Source organism: Lissotriton helveticus, chromosome 8, assembly GCF_964261635.1.
Source record: "Lissotriton helveticus chromosome 8, aLisHel1.1, whole genome shotgun sequence".
In the NCBI taxonomy this organism is placed as follows: Eukaryota; Metazoa; Chordata; class Amphibia; order Caudata; family Salamandridae; genus Lissotriton; species Lissotriton helveticus.
Window position 1 is genome coordinate 467,514,716 of NC_136069.1, and position 15,779 is coordinate 467,530,494.

The following is a 15,779-nucleotide window of genomic DNA, read 5'->3' on the forward strand; positions in this document are numbered from 1 at the left end:
ATAGAACTACAACAAGGCAGGACATATCACCAGTGGCTGTACACCCCAGAGTTTGACATACACACTAGCACTGTTTAATATCTATGTGACAAGACTATCCAGCCAGCAGGCTCACAAAGGGCAGAATTTACACCTCTATGGGAATTATACACAACTTCCTCAAATCTGAAATGACAGTAAGTTTAAGTAGGCACAAGCCACACACTGAAATACAGACCACTACTGATAGTGTTGCCCATCGTGAACGGCGTGAAATACTTAGGTGAAACAATAAACTCAGTGATAACCACAGAACATCACCCTAAAGTCTAGTCAATATTACATTGCAGTAAGATTCATTGAATTATGTTTATCGGAAAAAACAGAGTCACAATCAACCATGCAACAGTCACAAAACATTCTCTGCTGCAACAAACTTCTAGCAGGACAACCAAAGAAAATGGCTTCAATTTTAAGACCGGTTCAAGCCAGGATGGCCTTGTTTGGAACTCAAATTTGAGACATCTTGCTTTATACCTCCATACTTGCTTTCAGTACAAGCAACCCAAAACTCCACACATCATGCTAAAAAACTATTTTGTGGATTCCCTTGAAAACAGCTTTAAGAGCCAACATAGATTTTGTATGCAACTTTTCTACTCTCTTCTCCTGTTGCATCTACCTAGAGTATCCTCGTGCTACTTTGATGCTGTGTTACAAGCCTGTCTGGTTTCTATCTACTGGTGCTCTCTACTTCTCTCTTCATTTTATAATTGGGCTTTATTTTATGGTTGTTGCATGTTTACTGATAAATGTGACTTTGTTCTTTGTCTTCCTTCAACCACAGCTTTCTTCAAGAAACAATTTCCTTTCTCTTGTATCCTGCAATTTGTGACCATGCCATAGATATATTTATTGTAGCTCGTGATAAAGTGCATGGTACAGATGGCCTCCCTCAAGAATTGTGTGCCACTTTTACGGATCGACTGTTTCCGAGGTTGCCTCTATTGTATTGCAAAGCTGGGACACTTAGCCCCCACAGTTGGTGAAGCTTTAATAATATCCCTTGAAGCATGGTAAAAACCCAGTGGAGATCTTGTGATACCATCCAATATCTATACAGAAAGTGGAATGGAAACTTGGGGGAAACTGTTGGCCCAAATTTTGTTGCTGCATATGCCAACACTAATACAGGAGATCAAAAGAGATTCATGCATGGGGGTAGTACCTCCCAAAATACACAGTCTATTCAAAATTAGCGCTGCGAGGCCTCAGGGTAGTTATGCGCTATACAAATGCAATTTTTCATTTCAATTTTTCAATTATGAGGTGGTCCTCCCTGAATGGCCATGAGCCCCAGTATTAACAGTTGATATGGGGTCTAACCCAGGCATCTACTAAACACCGGTACCTTCGCAGTGTTTCGTTTGTTACCGAGAGCCGTACCCTGAGACTGCTTTCTATATCAAGGAAGACATAATTTCTGAAATATCATCCCTTTCCCGGCTCTCGGCCATCAACCCGCCGCCATATTCAGATTAGAAGATTTCTACTGCTTCAAACGGAAAACCACTAAATCGCAACTCTTTTCATCAAATTCTGTGCCCATATAATCGAATATGATCGCACATACGCTGTAAAGACAGGACTCATTTTAAGGAATCATCATTATCAGTTCCTGACGTTGGGGCACCGTCCATCATGCCCGCTTCGATATATCATCAGCTTAATCAGTACATTTAGTCTTTGATGACTGGCGGCTTTTATATATTTTCTTTCTTTCGTTGAATGGCCTGGATACTTTATTCTCTTGCAATAGACGGTCACCTGAGGAAGGCTGCCAAGCCGAAACGCGCGTAGTTACTCAACCTACCGCATTGCCTCCGTCATCTGCCATGTCTATCGCCAACTGTTCATTGGTTTTGTGATTTTAACTATATAATTTTTGTACATGAACTGTAAATTAGCTTTATAAGAACCATAAGAAAACAAGAAAAGCAAGTGCCAAAAAAAAGATTAAATATATATACAATTTATAAATAATAAAATGAATCGTTTATTTATCAATTGGGTGGTTAGTCTCTGTATTGTTGGGCTACATCATCACACATTTTACCAATACCTTTCATACCCACGGGTTTGTAACTCCAGTTCCTTCACTTGACTATAGACCGTTCTCAAAATAGGTCCTCCCTGAATGGCAATGAGCCCCAGTATTAACAGTTGATATGGAAAAGGAATTTGACCCTCAAGAGAGATTGCTTAGGGACTGGCTTCTGCAAGTGGCTCTTGGTGTTGTACACATCCCCAGTTACGTTAAGCTTATGTTACTGAGTACTTATAGAGTGCACATCCCCCATAAGGTCTCTTGGCGCTATAGCTACGGAAGCAATATCCTAGTTATGCTCTCTAACAGATCAATCAAAAGCCACCCTGAAGAGCTGAGCCTTCAAGACTTTCCTACATTTGGAAAAATAAGAAGCAAACCTGATATCGGAAGGTAGAGTATTCCAGATACAAGGAGTACGTGCTGAGAAACTGGAGCCACCCAATGCTTCTTCTTAAAGGAAGGAATAGACAGAAGATTCAAATGGGAAGGTCTTTGATTCTGACCAGGTACATATTTGTGGAAGCGGGTTGAAATAGAGGCTTGGCCATGGGACGTACAGGGGATGTGATTTTTGCACAATATGATGTCAGGAGGGGAATAAGGCAGGGCTATCCTACCCACTTGACAGTTTTATTAAAGGGAGGGCTACTCCCCAATGTCAAACCCCAGGTTCTATGTTGTGACTGGAACTAGTGGACTTCCATTGCTACTGGCAGGCCCTACACAGAACTCATGACAAAGTACCTTTCGCCTGCTAGGTCCCATTGAACAGTATAATGGCACATTTGGGGCTCCAGAGTAGCAGACAACTGAGGTGATAGGGCAGATGGGGTTAGATACAGTATAAAACAGAGCACTAATGGTATCTGCATCTTTAATGGAGTGGTTTGGCCTTTTACTGGGTAAATTCTTATGGCATAAAGCCATAGCTGTGGGTATGCACTCATTGCAGGAATTTCAGAAACTGAGCCCTTAACCCATGAATAAATAGAAGTCATCTTTATGATGGGCTGTGATAGGAAACTAATTATCCGGCTATACAGGGTCCTAATTAGTATTGAAGGTGCACCCTTACACAAATTAAAGGACGAATGGAAAGTTGATCTCGGCAGACCTTTCCATGGAAAACGAATGAGAAAAAGTCTTAAAAAAACTGCCAGAAAGTATCTCAAAATAAAAGACTTCAATATATCCAACTGCACAGGGCTCACATGCCTCCGAAAGTGCTTAATAAAATGCATCTCACAGCCAAGTCATAAGGCTACCGATATCACACAAAACAAACAGACTTTGCCAACAAGATATGGGAAGGCCTCACAGTAATTCTGGCAGGTTGGAAGTACACACTAAGATAAAATAGTAGGAACATGTCATTATATCACTCTGGAGAACTATACACTGGGCTTGGCTCCTCGCACCGAAAGAGGTATGGCTAAAATGAAGTTTGCAGGAACTCCTACTCATACTGACTAAACACACTATTGCCATAAATTGGAGGGCCTGCTCAGGCACTTCCACAAACCAGTGGTGTAATGCTGTTCCACAATTTGCTACCAGCGAAAGTATGGCATTACACAAAGATGTTACTGCAAAAGTGGGGTTCCTCTATTAACCTCCCGGACCCGGTGGATTGGGCAGGTCAAGGGGCGCATGCATAACGTGGCAACCTTCATCACACACAAGAGCAATGCCTTGTGCGTGAATCCACCGGGCACTATTGAAGCCTGGGGGACATAACTCTTGGGTAGATCCAGGCAGGTTTAAAGGTAATTTTAGGTAATAGATATTACCTGGGTGCGCAGTTACGTATGCCACTTACCACAATTGCAGATAGCTTTTTTCCAAGGTCCTGATGAATCGCAGGGTTATTGAACCGATAGCGAGAAACATGTTGACCCACATGTTCTAACAAGGACACCACCACGCCAGGAAATCCCTCGGGCGAGTGCCTTGTACACTGTTTTTAATTAGGACAGGAGACCACAGAGTAAAATTTGCCCTTCTAGGTACTCCCAGACCTATTTTATATCACTACACTGCGTTCGCACAGTCCTGGCCCCATACCCGACAAAGAGCCCCTTTTTAGGGAGCCCCTTGGGTATTGCTCCGCCGACCCAACGAGGAGCAGCCCAGATGATGAAGCATGACACCTGAAAGGGTGTGTGAGGGCATTATGATCCAACATATGGATCCCCACCTTTGCCCTCTTTAGGGTATAGTGGGACCAAGTCACTTGTGACTCCAACCAGCACCTTTAATAGAGGAACAGCATAATCCCACTTTTGCAGTACGTTCTTTAAGGTCTCCTTTATGCTGGACCTCCCCACTCCGTCTTGAGTGGGAAACAGGCCACCCGTCCCCCTCCTTGTTGTTTGATTATACAAAGAAGCCAGGGGTCCTAGGAAATTCCCTATACCTCGGGCAAACGACAAGGTATCTGTTGCTTTCTCCCAGGTGGTTAAAAATGATGATAGACCTCCTTAAAGTGTGGATAACCCAGGTACTCATAGAAGCAGTACTAGTGATCAAATACATCCTTAGAACTTCTGGAGAGCACATCAATGGCCTTAGACATACACAATACCAGCCAGACCTATCCCACACACATGCCAATTTCATCATCCTCGCCTCTTCAAACAGGTGCGGACATCAGAGGATGTTTTCCCACTGCCCAGATTCCCCTCTGGGGGGACAGGGTCTGTACATGCTTGTTGAACGTTTGCCTCATATAACTTATGCATGGACATGTAACTGTACGTGTGACATCTTCCTCCTGATTCATTTCCCTTGGTTTCCCCTGTAATTTCCTCACAGCTTAGCAGAAAATAACACAAATAATGCAGTTCCCCAGGTCTGGATTGATAGGAGGCTAGTTATACAGTTATATAAGAATCTTATAACTATGTATCATTAGCCCACACCTGATGTGACCATTGGTGTGTGCCATGATAGCCAAGGGTGAATGTTTCGCACTCTTACATCTTTTTCATTTTATTTTATTACATGGAGGAGAAAGACACATACACCCCCTAACGTACATCTATTCGAGCCAGAGGAAGATCTCCACTGTTTAGGACAGTTAAACCGGTAAATAATCTATGTAAAATGAAGCTTTAAGACCTGCATAAAGGGGGCTTACGCTACGCACTGGGCAATTTTTGCCAATACATTTTATCTGAAAAGTCAATAAAAAACAGGCTGAAAAGGGAATGGCCAACATGAGACAATACAATTACTTGTGCACCAAGGACAATAAGTGAGTAAAAATGCAGATGGATTCAAAAGCAAAGCATCATAGAGACCAATTCTAGGTTTGCCCAGAGAAGAAGCAAGTCTGAAATGCAAGCGGTAAATTGTACAAGATTGACAACCCATAGGCAGAGAAAGCCTGTTGGTATGTGCGATCTTTGTGAGTTCTTGGGATTTCCAGCCTCCCCAGTGAAGTGCTACTTGTGGTTCTGGCATCTCTGGGTATGCTGGGTTTAGAGGCAAAGTAGTCAGGTTTACTCAAGATGAGCAGCTTATAGAACACCGAGACAGACTGTGGCAGTGAGAGGGAGAAGACCTGGGAGAATTGCACAGGCTTTTTTCGGATTGTGATATTTATGCTACTGCATGAACAAAAGTGAATAAAAGCTGGAATCGGTTAAAAATAAATAAAAAGGCCAGTAAGTAGGATACTGGGTCAGTTGTAACAAGGAGGGCCTGGACTATATTACTGAGAAATTCACAGGAGAGAGGGAGGGCTCAATTTTGCACAATAATATAAGCTGGTGCCTTGCGATTTTTGCCTTTTCTTTGTACACATGCATTTTCAAATACCACACATACCAAATCTAAATATATGTGGTGGGAAAAAATCTAATATCTATTTACAATAACAGTATGGTTTGTAAAAATGCGGTTATCAGTCAGAAAACGAGTTCAAATTTAAAGCCCATCTCTTTTTTTATACCAGCCTTCATCACAATGTTTCATAGTTTAATCCAAAACTAGCAGAACAGATGTTGCACTGCACATCCCTATTCCTGGTCAGAGGAGAGATTATCTAGCATAACACAATATGAGGGGCTAATCACTAGTCTGAACTACTTTATTTGAATAACTTCTCTAGTTCTCAATGTGAAGCTAGCTTATCATTTCAACAGTCTTTCAAATGGTGTAGGCAAGCATGTATCACATTTTGAGTAGGTCCTGTAGGACAGAAAAATCACTTCCCATAGATTATTATGGGCCCAGCTTGTTGAAAGTCAAAAACCACACATAGGCAAAATACCATAATTATAAAAATCGAAACTGCAAACTTAACAAGTATGTATTATGTCAGATTTATCAACCTCATAAGCATGAAAACTTATTTGCACGGTACAATAATGCCACGTTGACGCCATGATCAGATTACCTAATTTTTAGAACAGCTTTATGGACATGTATGTACTTTCCATCCACTCGAAACTTCAGGTCTGCAGTTTCTATGCTGTCAAATTCTTTTTTCATAGACTCTGCAACGGTTAGGAAGTCTTCATGTTCTAATAAAAGAGAAGATACTACTGTGAACAAGCTGTCAATCTAGGCCATTATTTCTTTATAACAGTAAAAGGAGTGTGTTTGATTCTTAAAGTATCTGTGTTCAGGTTTCAGCACAGCTTTAATGTTCACAAGCATAACATTGTCACACATCTTTTTCTAACCAGGTAATATACTTTAGAAAATTGTGGGACGAGGCCTTGCAAACAAAAACGAATAGGTTATTTTAATGGGTCATACACCTCCAGTACAAACCACATCTGAGTACTGTTTAATAGTCTAGATTCCAGTAGTGGTACCTGACCTGTCAGATTATAAGCTTGCTGGATATATTAATGGGCACTGTGGTGTGGTTTTCTTTAAAGTAGCAAATACACTTGCATAGTGATCTGGATAACAGGTAGCAAAATCGGTGGTAGAAGGGGCAACGTTCAAAGAAACATTTCTTGGTAGTTCTCAGTATTGGATAAAACCTTTGTTATGAAAGTGAGGGGAGTCCAGGAAATTATATAAGCCTTGTGTAAAAATATGGAAAATCAAAAGTGAATTCCTGAACTGTTCTCACTAAAATGATGGCCTCTCAATGTTGGTATTTTGAAACGAATCAAAAATAAACTGGGCCTAATATAACTAGGGTGTCTGGATTTCAATTAAAAACAATTATAACTGATGAAACACCACTGAAGGGAATGTTTACGTTACAGTACAAACTGGAAAACACCACATTTTGCTGCAATTTTACTGCTTTGGTACACCCTGGTGTCAAAGCAGTATATGTGCAGTCTTAACATCTAAGCTGTGATGAATGTTCCCTTGGTAAGCCACTTCATATCGCCTTTTCAGAGCCTTCATGGTCCATGGACAGCATGGATTCACTGGGTAAACGTCCACTTCTGCTTTGGGAGCATGGCTCACCTCTTACGGCTACAGCTCACTGTTCACCACACATTGCAGTTTAATGACCAACAGGTTCTCAATGGAACTCTGAGGAGGACCCCAGTTATGTACAAGAGGCACTACCACGAAGTCATCCTTTTTCATGGAGAGTGGGACAGAGCTTTGATTTCTAAAACCTCAGGTAATAGGACCGTGGCAATAATTAAGAATTAATGTCCTCCCATAAAGCGATGTACCCAACACTCCCGTATTTAGGTCTCTCTTGACCCAGCGCTTGCGCTGGTCTTGCCAGACCTTAAGTAACAAGGGCTTCAAAAAATGCTACCCAAAAAATGCTACAGCCGGCTACAGCTTGCAGTGCATGTGCACGGGCGCGCGCAGCAGAGGCACCATATGACGTGATTACTGCTGCGCGCGCACCACTCGCGTGCTTCCCCCGCAAACACTTTCGCTTTCACGGCCTTTACTTTTATGGCCGCGCGGCCAATGCTTGTTGTAAGGGCAGCTTTTGGTTCCCCTGTCCTGCCCTCAGCTCGGATTCTATTTTCAGGTGTACTTCGTTGGCTGGTATTTTCCTATGGGGGTCTCTATATGTTTTCCCTCCCACCATTTGCATATTTCAATTTCACATGACGATTTTGTGTTTTATCCATTCACTGCACACTGACTTGCTTTGCCTTCCTCAGACAAGCAGGTTTTGTCGTTTTCTGCCACCGTAGAAAAATAAAGTAACGTAATATACAATAAGCATGAACATACATTCTGTGTGCATTTATTTCTAAAGCCGTTCGCGTTAAAGATGTATTCAATGTCCTTGTCAACTCGATATCACAAGAATAAGTAATTCTGCTAAGCCTCTGTAGTTCCTCCTGTCAGTGCACGCGCCCGTTGAAAAACTGCCACGAGCTCTAGTAAACAGAGTCAATAACTGTTCACACGGCTGCCAGGTCTTCCAGGTGGTCCGTGAGTGTGTGCTTCATTACAGCTGGAAGGCGTCTCGTTTCTGCAGAGAGGACGTTAGTTCTGCTGACGGATGTTTTGTTGTCCAAACGTAAAACTTGAATGATCTAGTTGTGCGTCGTTCTTTGCGAAAAAATCTTCCAGCAGAGTGAGCCATTTTGATTTTGAACACTGGTCGAGGATAGGCTGAATGGTCAATGGTAGCAAAATTCAATAGGGCAACCCAATATTCCCAAGGAACTGGGTATATTCAATAACAAAAAAGCAATGTTCCTTAGGCAAATTATTTAGACTTGACTTCACAGTTAAAGAGTTGTCACTATAGTGAACATGAATTATATAATGTTCAAGAGAGATACAAACAGTATATCAATTGCTTTTATTCGATCATATTCATCTCAAATCATAAGAATATGTATAGACATCATATATCAATCCCCTTTCGGCAACAGAACGGTATACTGTTTACACAGTTTCTCAGAATATACAGTACCATATGACACTTTTGTAATGAATATGGATAGTATTCACATATCTTCCATATATACAATAATTTTGCAAAACTATATACAAAATTACAATTCAGTCAATGCTGATACTATTTACAAAGAAGTGTTGCTGCGTCGACGTTTCAGTCTCATACAGTACAATATAGCGAGACCATCATCAGGACATGTGTTGCACTATGGACCTATAGTAAAACAATGTACATAGAATCATAACCCACAGAATTGTGTAAGTCCAGCTACCTCAGAGATGACAATAGAATAACAAACAACAAAATCGTACCTTTAATTTATTTGAGTTGAGCGCTAAGTTCAGGGACAATTCATAAAGCAATTCAGTTGGCTCCGTCGTATCTGTACGGAGACAGAACCACGAGGAATAATGAGGCACTGGTCAGAGCGGCTCAAACTAGAGAAAAAAAAATTATCCAAAATAAAATAAAATAAAAGATAAACGGGGCAGGACTTACTTGTGTGCCAGTAAATCGCCACTCGTTTGCCAGCAACTGTCAGGGAAACGCGATCAGATTACAGCGTTTACCCGGCATACAAAGCTCAAGCTCGCGATCACGTGATTAGACGTGCAGCGTCTTGGCGGCCATATTGGGTCAGCGGATAGTGCCTGACTCCGCATAGAGTTACTGTTAGGGGTCAGGCAAGCAGTCAGCAGGTCACTGTTTATAAAAGACCTAGACGACAACAGGTTATCTGCATTGAGAAAGTACTACGAGCCATAAAAAAAAATGTATATATATTTTTGAAAAAAACAAATACCATAAGTTAGCACAAGGAATGAACAGCACGTATATCTGCTAGACCAATGATACATGCCAGAACCTCAGCGAAGAGACTAGCCATATAGCAAAAGAGCACAGCACAGCACATATAACTGCTAGACTAATGATGCATAGCAGAAATTCAACTAAGAGTTGCCAAGACTTGCCATTCAACAAAAGAGTTTAGTCCCTTGGCCACAGTGTTAGCTGACCAAATCCACCTGTTTTCTTTTTGTGTGAGCAGGCGTTCAATATCACATCTACGTTTTGACTCTTTAACACTTTCCAAAACAAACCAATGCATCTCACACGGAGAGTGTTGTTTGTGTAAATAGTGTTCAACCAAAGGTGCTGTTTCAATTTTACATCTTATTCTTGACTGATGTTGTGTGATTCTCTTCCTTACCTCTTGGGTAGTTTTGCCTATATAATACAGGGCATACGGACATTTGATGCAGTATATGACATTGTTTGTTAGACAGTTTGTGTGGTTTCTCATGGTCCAGTTTTTTCCATTTATACAACAGGTCTTGGTTATTGTCGTTGTTTGGCATGCAACACATGAACCACAGGGATAATGTCCCACTATAGGTGCCAGGCCCCAGAATGTTTTGAATGGTATTTACAGTTGGTTCTCTGTAGGCTTTTACTAAGTGATCCCTTAGAGTGCATGCCCTTTTGAATGCAAACCGTGGTAGTGGTAATTGGGGTTCAATCTTTTGGATGAGATGCCAATTTTTTGTTACTGTTTTCTTGATACGATTGGACTCTGATCCAAAACTCAAATAAATTAAAGGTATGATTTTGTTGAGTTTGTTATTCTATTGTCATCTCTGAGGTAGCCGGACTTACACAATTCTGTGGCTACTGCTATGTACGTTTGTTATAGCTAATTCGGACATTTTTTAGACTTACTGGGGTTCCGTTCTATTCCTAATAGGATTAGAGATACCTCCATTGGTTTTCTGTGAGTATTTTTCCTGATTTGTTTTTTCTCACGGTGGCACTACAGGTGTGGGTGGATGTCGTTTTGGGACATGGCCACCATGTATATATATAATTGTAAATAGGACATTTTTGTCTCTTGGCACATAATGTTGGCACTCTTTATTTATTTACTTATTCATATGTTCACTATTTGGTTTGGTGTGGGCAGGCAATCTAGACTTTGTTTTCAAGAGTATTTACAGACAGAGTTATGATTCTATGTACATTGTTTTACTATAGGTCCATGGTGCAACACATGTCCTGATGATGGTCTCGCTATATTGTACTGTATGAGACCGAAACGTCGACGCGACACTTCTTTGCAAATAGTATCAGCATTGACTGAATTGTAATTTTGTATATAGTTTTGCAAAATTATTGTATATATGGAAGATATGTGAATACTATCCATATTCATTACAAAAGTGTCATATGGTACTGTATATTCTGAGAAACTGTGTAAACAGTATACCGTTCTGTTGCCGAAAGTGGATTGATATATGATGTCTATACATATTCTTATGATTTGAGATGAATATGATCGAATAAAAGCAATTGATATACTGTTTGTATCTCTCTTGAACATTATATAATTCATGTTCACTATAGTGACAACTCTTTAACTGTGAAGTCAAGTCTAAATCATTTGCCTAAGGAACATTGCTTTTTTGTTATTGAATGGTCAATGGTGACATCGCGTGTGATCCTCTGCCATACAAAAATGCAGCATTCTGTTCACAATTCATCAAAAAATAAGGTTTTAAGGTATATCTCTTGAGAGAAGTTAGTGGAATTAATTCAGATGGAAGGCTCCCGGTGGGGGTCGCACGAGGATACAGCATTCTCTGCAAATTTTACATTTTTCCTAATGGTCTCCTTACAAAGTGGCACAATCTGCACATGCTTCACGGTAGGTACTGCAGGTACTGAGAAATTTTGTCTGAAATACCTCACGGTTGCCCCTTACTGCTCCAAGAAGGAACTGGGACCCAGGAATAGACTGTGCAAGACCCTCGTTGATGGAGGTCTAACCAGAAGTTATTCCAGCTGGTCGCCCCCATGACTCAATCTTTTAAAGTGTTCCTCCCTTTGGTCCAATATTGTACACTTTCTAGGCTTCTCAGTGTACCAGAGTGTGACTCATCACTACTCATGATTCAGAAGTAAACGTCTGGCAACCATAAGTGTCTCCTCTCTGTCTTGCATTAAACATGGTTATCATCGGCTGTCCTGAAAGTCTCACTCATTAAGCGTGAGCCTGAAATCTAGGTGCACATTTTCAACCGACGTCAATCGTGCCTTGAATTAGTAGTCATTATGTGTCTGTTAAATCATTAACCGTTGGTCCAAAATTTCACTCTAGGGTCAACTTAGACCTTGATCTCTGGATCTGTGCCAAAGATACATAATTATTTCTTATTTGCAAGGAGCGAGTAAACTAACTTTGAATGTCCTAGTATCAGGCTTCTTAAGGACTCCATTTAATTTGCATGTTAGGTCGTGACAGTTCTCAATAAAAACATACTCCAAATTGTGAAGGTGTTGTGACACTTTGCACAACTTTCTCAAAGGCAACAAAAATCAAAATATCTCGTACTGCTTTAAGAAAAAAAAAAAAAACGACTGGCATTTAGGTTGGGAGGAGGCTGTATTCTGGAACAGTCCTTGAGAATGTCCAGTCCCCAACGGCATGTAGAATAGCTGCAGATGGGCAAACTGAAGTAACACAGAGGACTTTTGGCAGCATTTGTTATTGACAGGCACTATGCAAATTGCAGGTACTATAGACTTTATTGTTGATCAATTTTTGGCAATAGTGGGCAATTCAAACAAGCATTGGCATAGCCAATAGGTCTCGCTTTTGGGACCCTAGAAATGTTTACCCATGCAACAGTTGATGATGTTGCACAAAGGGTATTGTGCTGCATAGGTAATTACTTATAAGGTTCCAAAAGCGAGACCTATTGGCTATCCCAATGCTTGTTAGTTTTACATTGTGATGATCTAAACAGCATGCCTTTAAGAGTAGCATTCCCTCATCCCAGAGACAAGGGCCATATCATGTACATCTTCAGTAATCATGCACAGGCAAATAAAAGGTCCATGCACCAGTATTTCTGCAACTGTGCCAACTACAGCAAATACATTAAGTCATTAAATCTACAAGTAATTGTATGAGCTGCACACAGTGCAGCTAAGAAACATGAAGAAGCAGATACTGCTCTGTGTTTAGCATATGCTTTATACACTACAATTCGTGCATGGGCCTGTTCTAAGCCTGCATAATGCAGTAGAAAAGTGGATCTTCACCTGTAGTCCAGGGACCCCTGGGAGTCCACGAAGCCTACTCATGGGGTCGCATCTGATTAGAAAATTGAATAATAATAACAGACTAATAGAGTTTATATATTAAAGATACAAAATGTACAGTTGAAAATGTAAAGCATTCTGGAAATGTGAAGGAATTTGAAATTGGAGACTAAAAATTAAGTTAGTATCCTCAGATTGATTAGTGAGTGCAGTGCAAGTGCATCAAACAAGATGTAGTATGGACAACACAGACCTCAATTGAATTTAGAAAAGCTACAACCTTCCTATTAAAAGTTTGATTTGTTTCTAGTCTAAATAAAATATTTCATCATTTTTGTACTTCTTTGATGAATGCGTGTTTCTGTATTTTTGTGGAGTTGTGTGGTTTAAATCATGTAGGGGCCCTCGTATTCCAATAATGATTCAGTGGGGGTTCTCAGGTTCCTGTAATGATAAAGTGGGGTCCCACAGAAGTCAAAAGGTTAAGAAACACTACAGTAGAATGTGTCCATGAAATAGCTCCAGGATTACCAAGTTAAACTTTCACTCTCACTGCGCCCATGTCAAAATAAAGCTTGGAAATGATCATGCCAAAACAAGGTCTGGCACTTTTTAAATCATCTGTACACACAACAGTGGCTTATTTAATGGAAGCATATTGATCTGTGCTCATTATTTTCTCCAAGATGGATCATGCACTACAACAGTGAGCAAATGAATTAATATGTTTATTTGTGTCAATTAAAATTGATACAATTAGTCCAAATAAATCACTAAAACATGAGAATAAAATCAGTTTAGGAACATATGAACACCAGTCAGAAAATAGAAAAGGACTATACAAAAATAAATAAATAGGACTTTAAAATATTGATTCTGCAGCAGTGTCAGTCGCCAACACAATCAGGTCCTTCGCTGCCTGACTGCAGTAAAGATTGTGTTGACAAATTTCCCAAAATGTGCCAACTACATGGAAACAGTGGTAGTCAGACAAAATTCCAGCACCTCAACGCAGGAGGAAACACCATTCAACCTGAACATTGGTTTCAATAAAGTGTGGCGTGTAGTTAAAAACTCTGGACAGCAACATATTGAGTGCAGCATGAATTTTCTTTATACTCCTAGAATCAGCAGGACATTCTCCCTGATGTTCCTGCCCACTGTAGTCAGAATTTATTATTTGGTAGGACCATATGATTGGGACTTCATAGGTGAGGCAATGAACAGCTGCTAATTCACTTTTTCGAGCTGTATGCAGCCTGTTTGCTCACAATTGCTTTTATGCTGGAGTAAGGAGCATTGAGGGCCGTCAGCATATCCAAATTAACATCTAAGTCGAGAGCCAGTTTACAAGATATAGAGACCATGGATTAGTCAATGAGATGAAAATCACTTGAACCTTTTTTAACGTGTCTGGTTTGGCCCGTTGTGTGGTGTAGTAATACACGAGGAAGGAGGCATTATTTTCAAAGTATTGGCCTTGCAGTCCAAACTCCATGTGGAAAACTGAGCGAATGGTAACTTTTGGAAGATGGGACAGCCTGCTGAAGGTGTTGCACTGGGACTTACCCAATATTGGAGTGAATGGCCTGGGACTAGCATCTTCACCATATGAAAGGGGGGTAACAGCTCGTTGGGGGACACTTGCCAAAAACGCTTTTACCTGCCTGGCTGGACTCACGGACACCTTGCTCCTCTGCTCCGCTCTCCCCCGCCGCCGCTCCTGACATCGCGGCCGCCGAGAGGGGGGAGCGAAAGAAAGACTACATTGCCCGGCGTCCCCTGCTGCACACGGGGACGCAGACTGCCGCGTCAGACTCCCGCGCCCGGAAGCACATAAGAGCGGGCTGCTCCTGCGGCCGAGCGGGGGTAACAGCTCGTTGGGGGGCACTTGCCAAAAACGCTTTTACCTGCCTGGCTGGACTCACGGACACCTTGCTCCTCTGCTCCGCTCTCCCCTGCCGCCGCTCCTGACATCGCGACCGCCGAGAGGGGGGAGCGAAAGAAAGACTACATTGCCGCATCAGCCTCCCGCGCCCGGATGCGCATAAGAGCGGGCTGCTCCTCCCGCGTCGCGGGACGCGCGCGGGTGTTGCCGGGCTGAGCCTGGGCAGAGGGATGGCCGTCTGTGGCCGTGCGGGGCTGGTTGAGGCTTGGCTGGGCCACGGACTTTGGTTTCCCTCTGCTTATACAGACTCCTAAACTGTGAGACTTCTTACTTTACGTTGTTTAGCATTAATACATGTGTTGCTATCTGAGTTTGATATTTGCTATAGCTACGATGCCTCCAATATATTGGGTCGTAATTGTCATCTTGAAACCAAACAATGTCTAAACTTAGATCGGCTAAAACCCCTCTAGTGACGAGCACAATGGATAACTACTTGGTTAAAGTAGTAAGAAAAATTAATAAAGAAAGGTGCCTCTCATTAAACCGGGCAAGCCCTCCGGCCTCACCTACAAGCTTGCTCGTCCCATCAGATGCTCTAGTTTTAGATCGCAGCTGCACCGAAGGCTCTCAAATAGCTATTGATAATGATTTAACTGATTCTCCAGCGCAGAGCCAGGTAGTGCTCGATAATCCTTTGGATACCTCACTACAACTTTCCCCGACATTTTCTCCGGCAACTTCCGGTACGTAGAGTAGCAAGGGCCAAACTAGACCAGGTTACAAAAGAGGTAACCAGACTGGGTGGTCTTTTGAATTCTCATTTAGCCACGACCAAA

At 41.6% G+C, this 15,779-nt stretch overlaps 1 protein-coding gene across 6 annotated transcripts in view; it reads right to left on the bottom strand.

The window, feature by feature from the left end:
- The window catches only part of RCBTB1 (RCC1 and BTB domain containing protein 1), a 255,543-nt gene that overhangs the window by 83,430 nt on the left and 156,334 nt on the right, over positions 1–15,779 (bottom strand). For all 6 annotated transcript variants that reach the window (XM_078657360.1, XM_078657364.1, XM_078657359.1 and 3 more), the window contains one exon: positions 6,492–6,618. In XM_078657360.1, the coding sequence (XP_078513486.1) occupies positions 6,492–6,618 (127 nt within the window). The remainder of the gene's footprint in view (positions 1–6,491; positions 6,619–15,779) is intronic.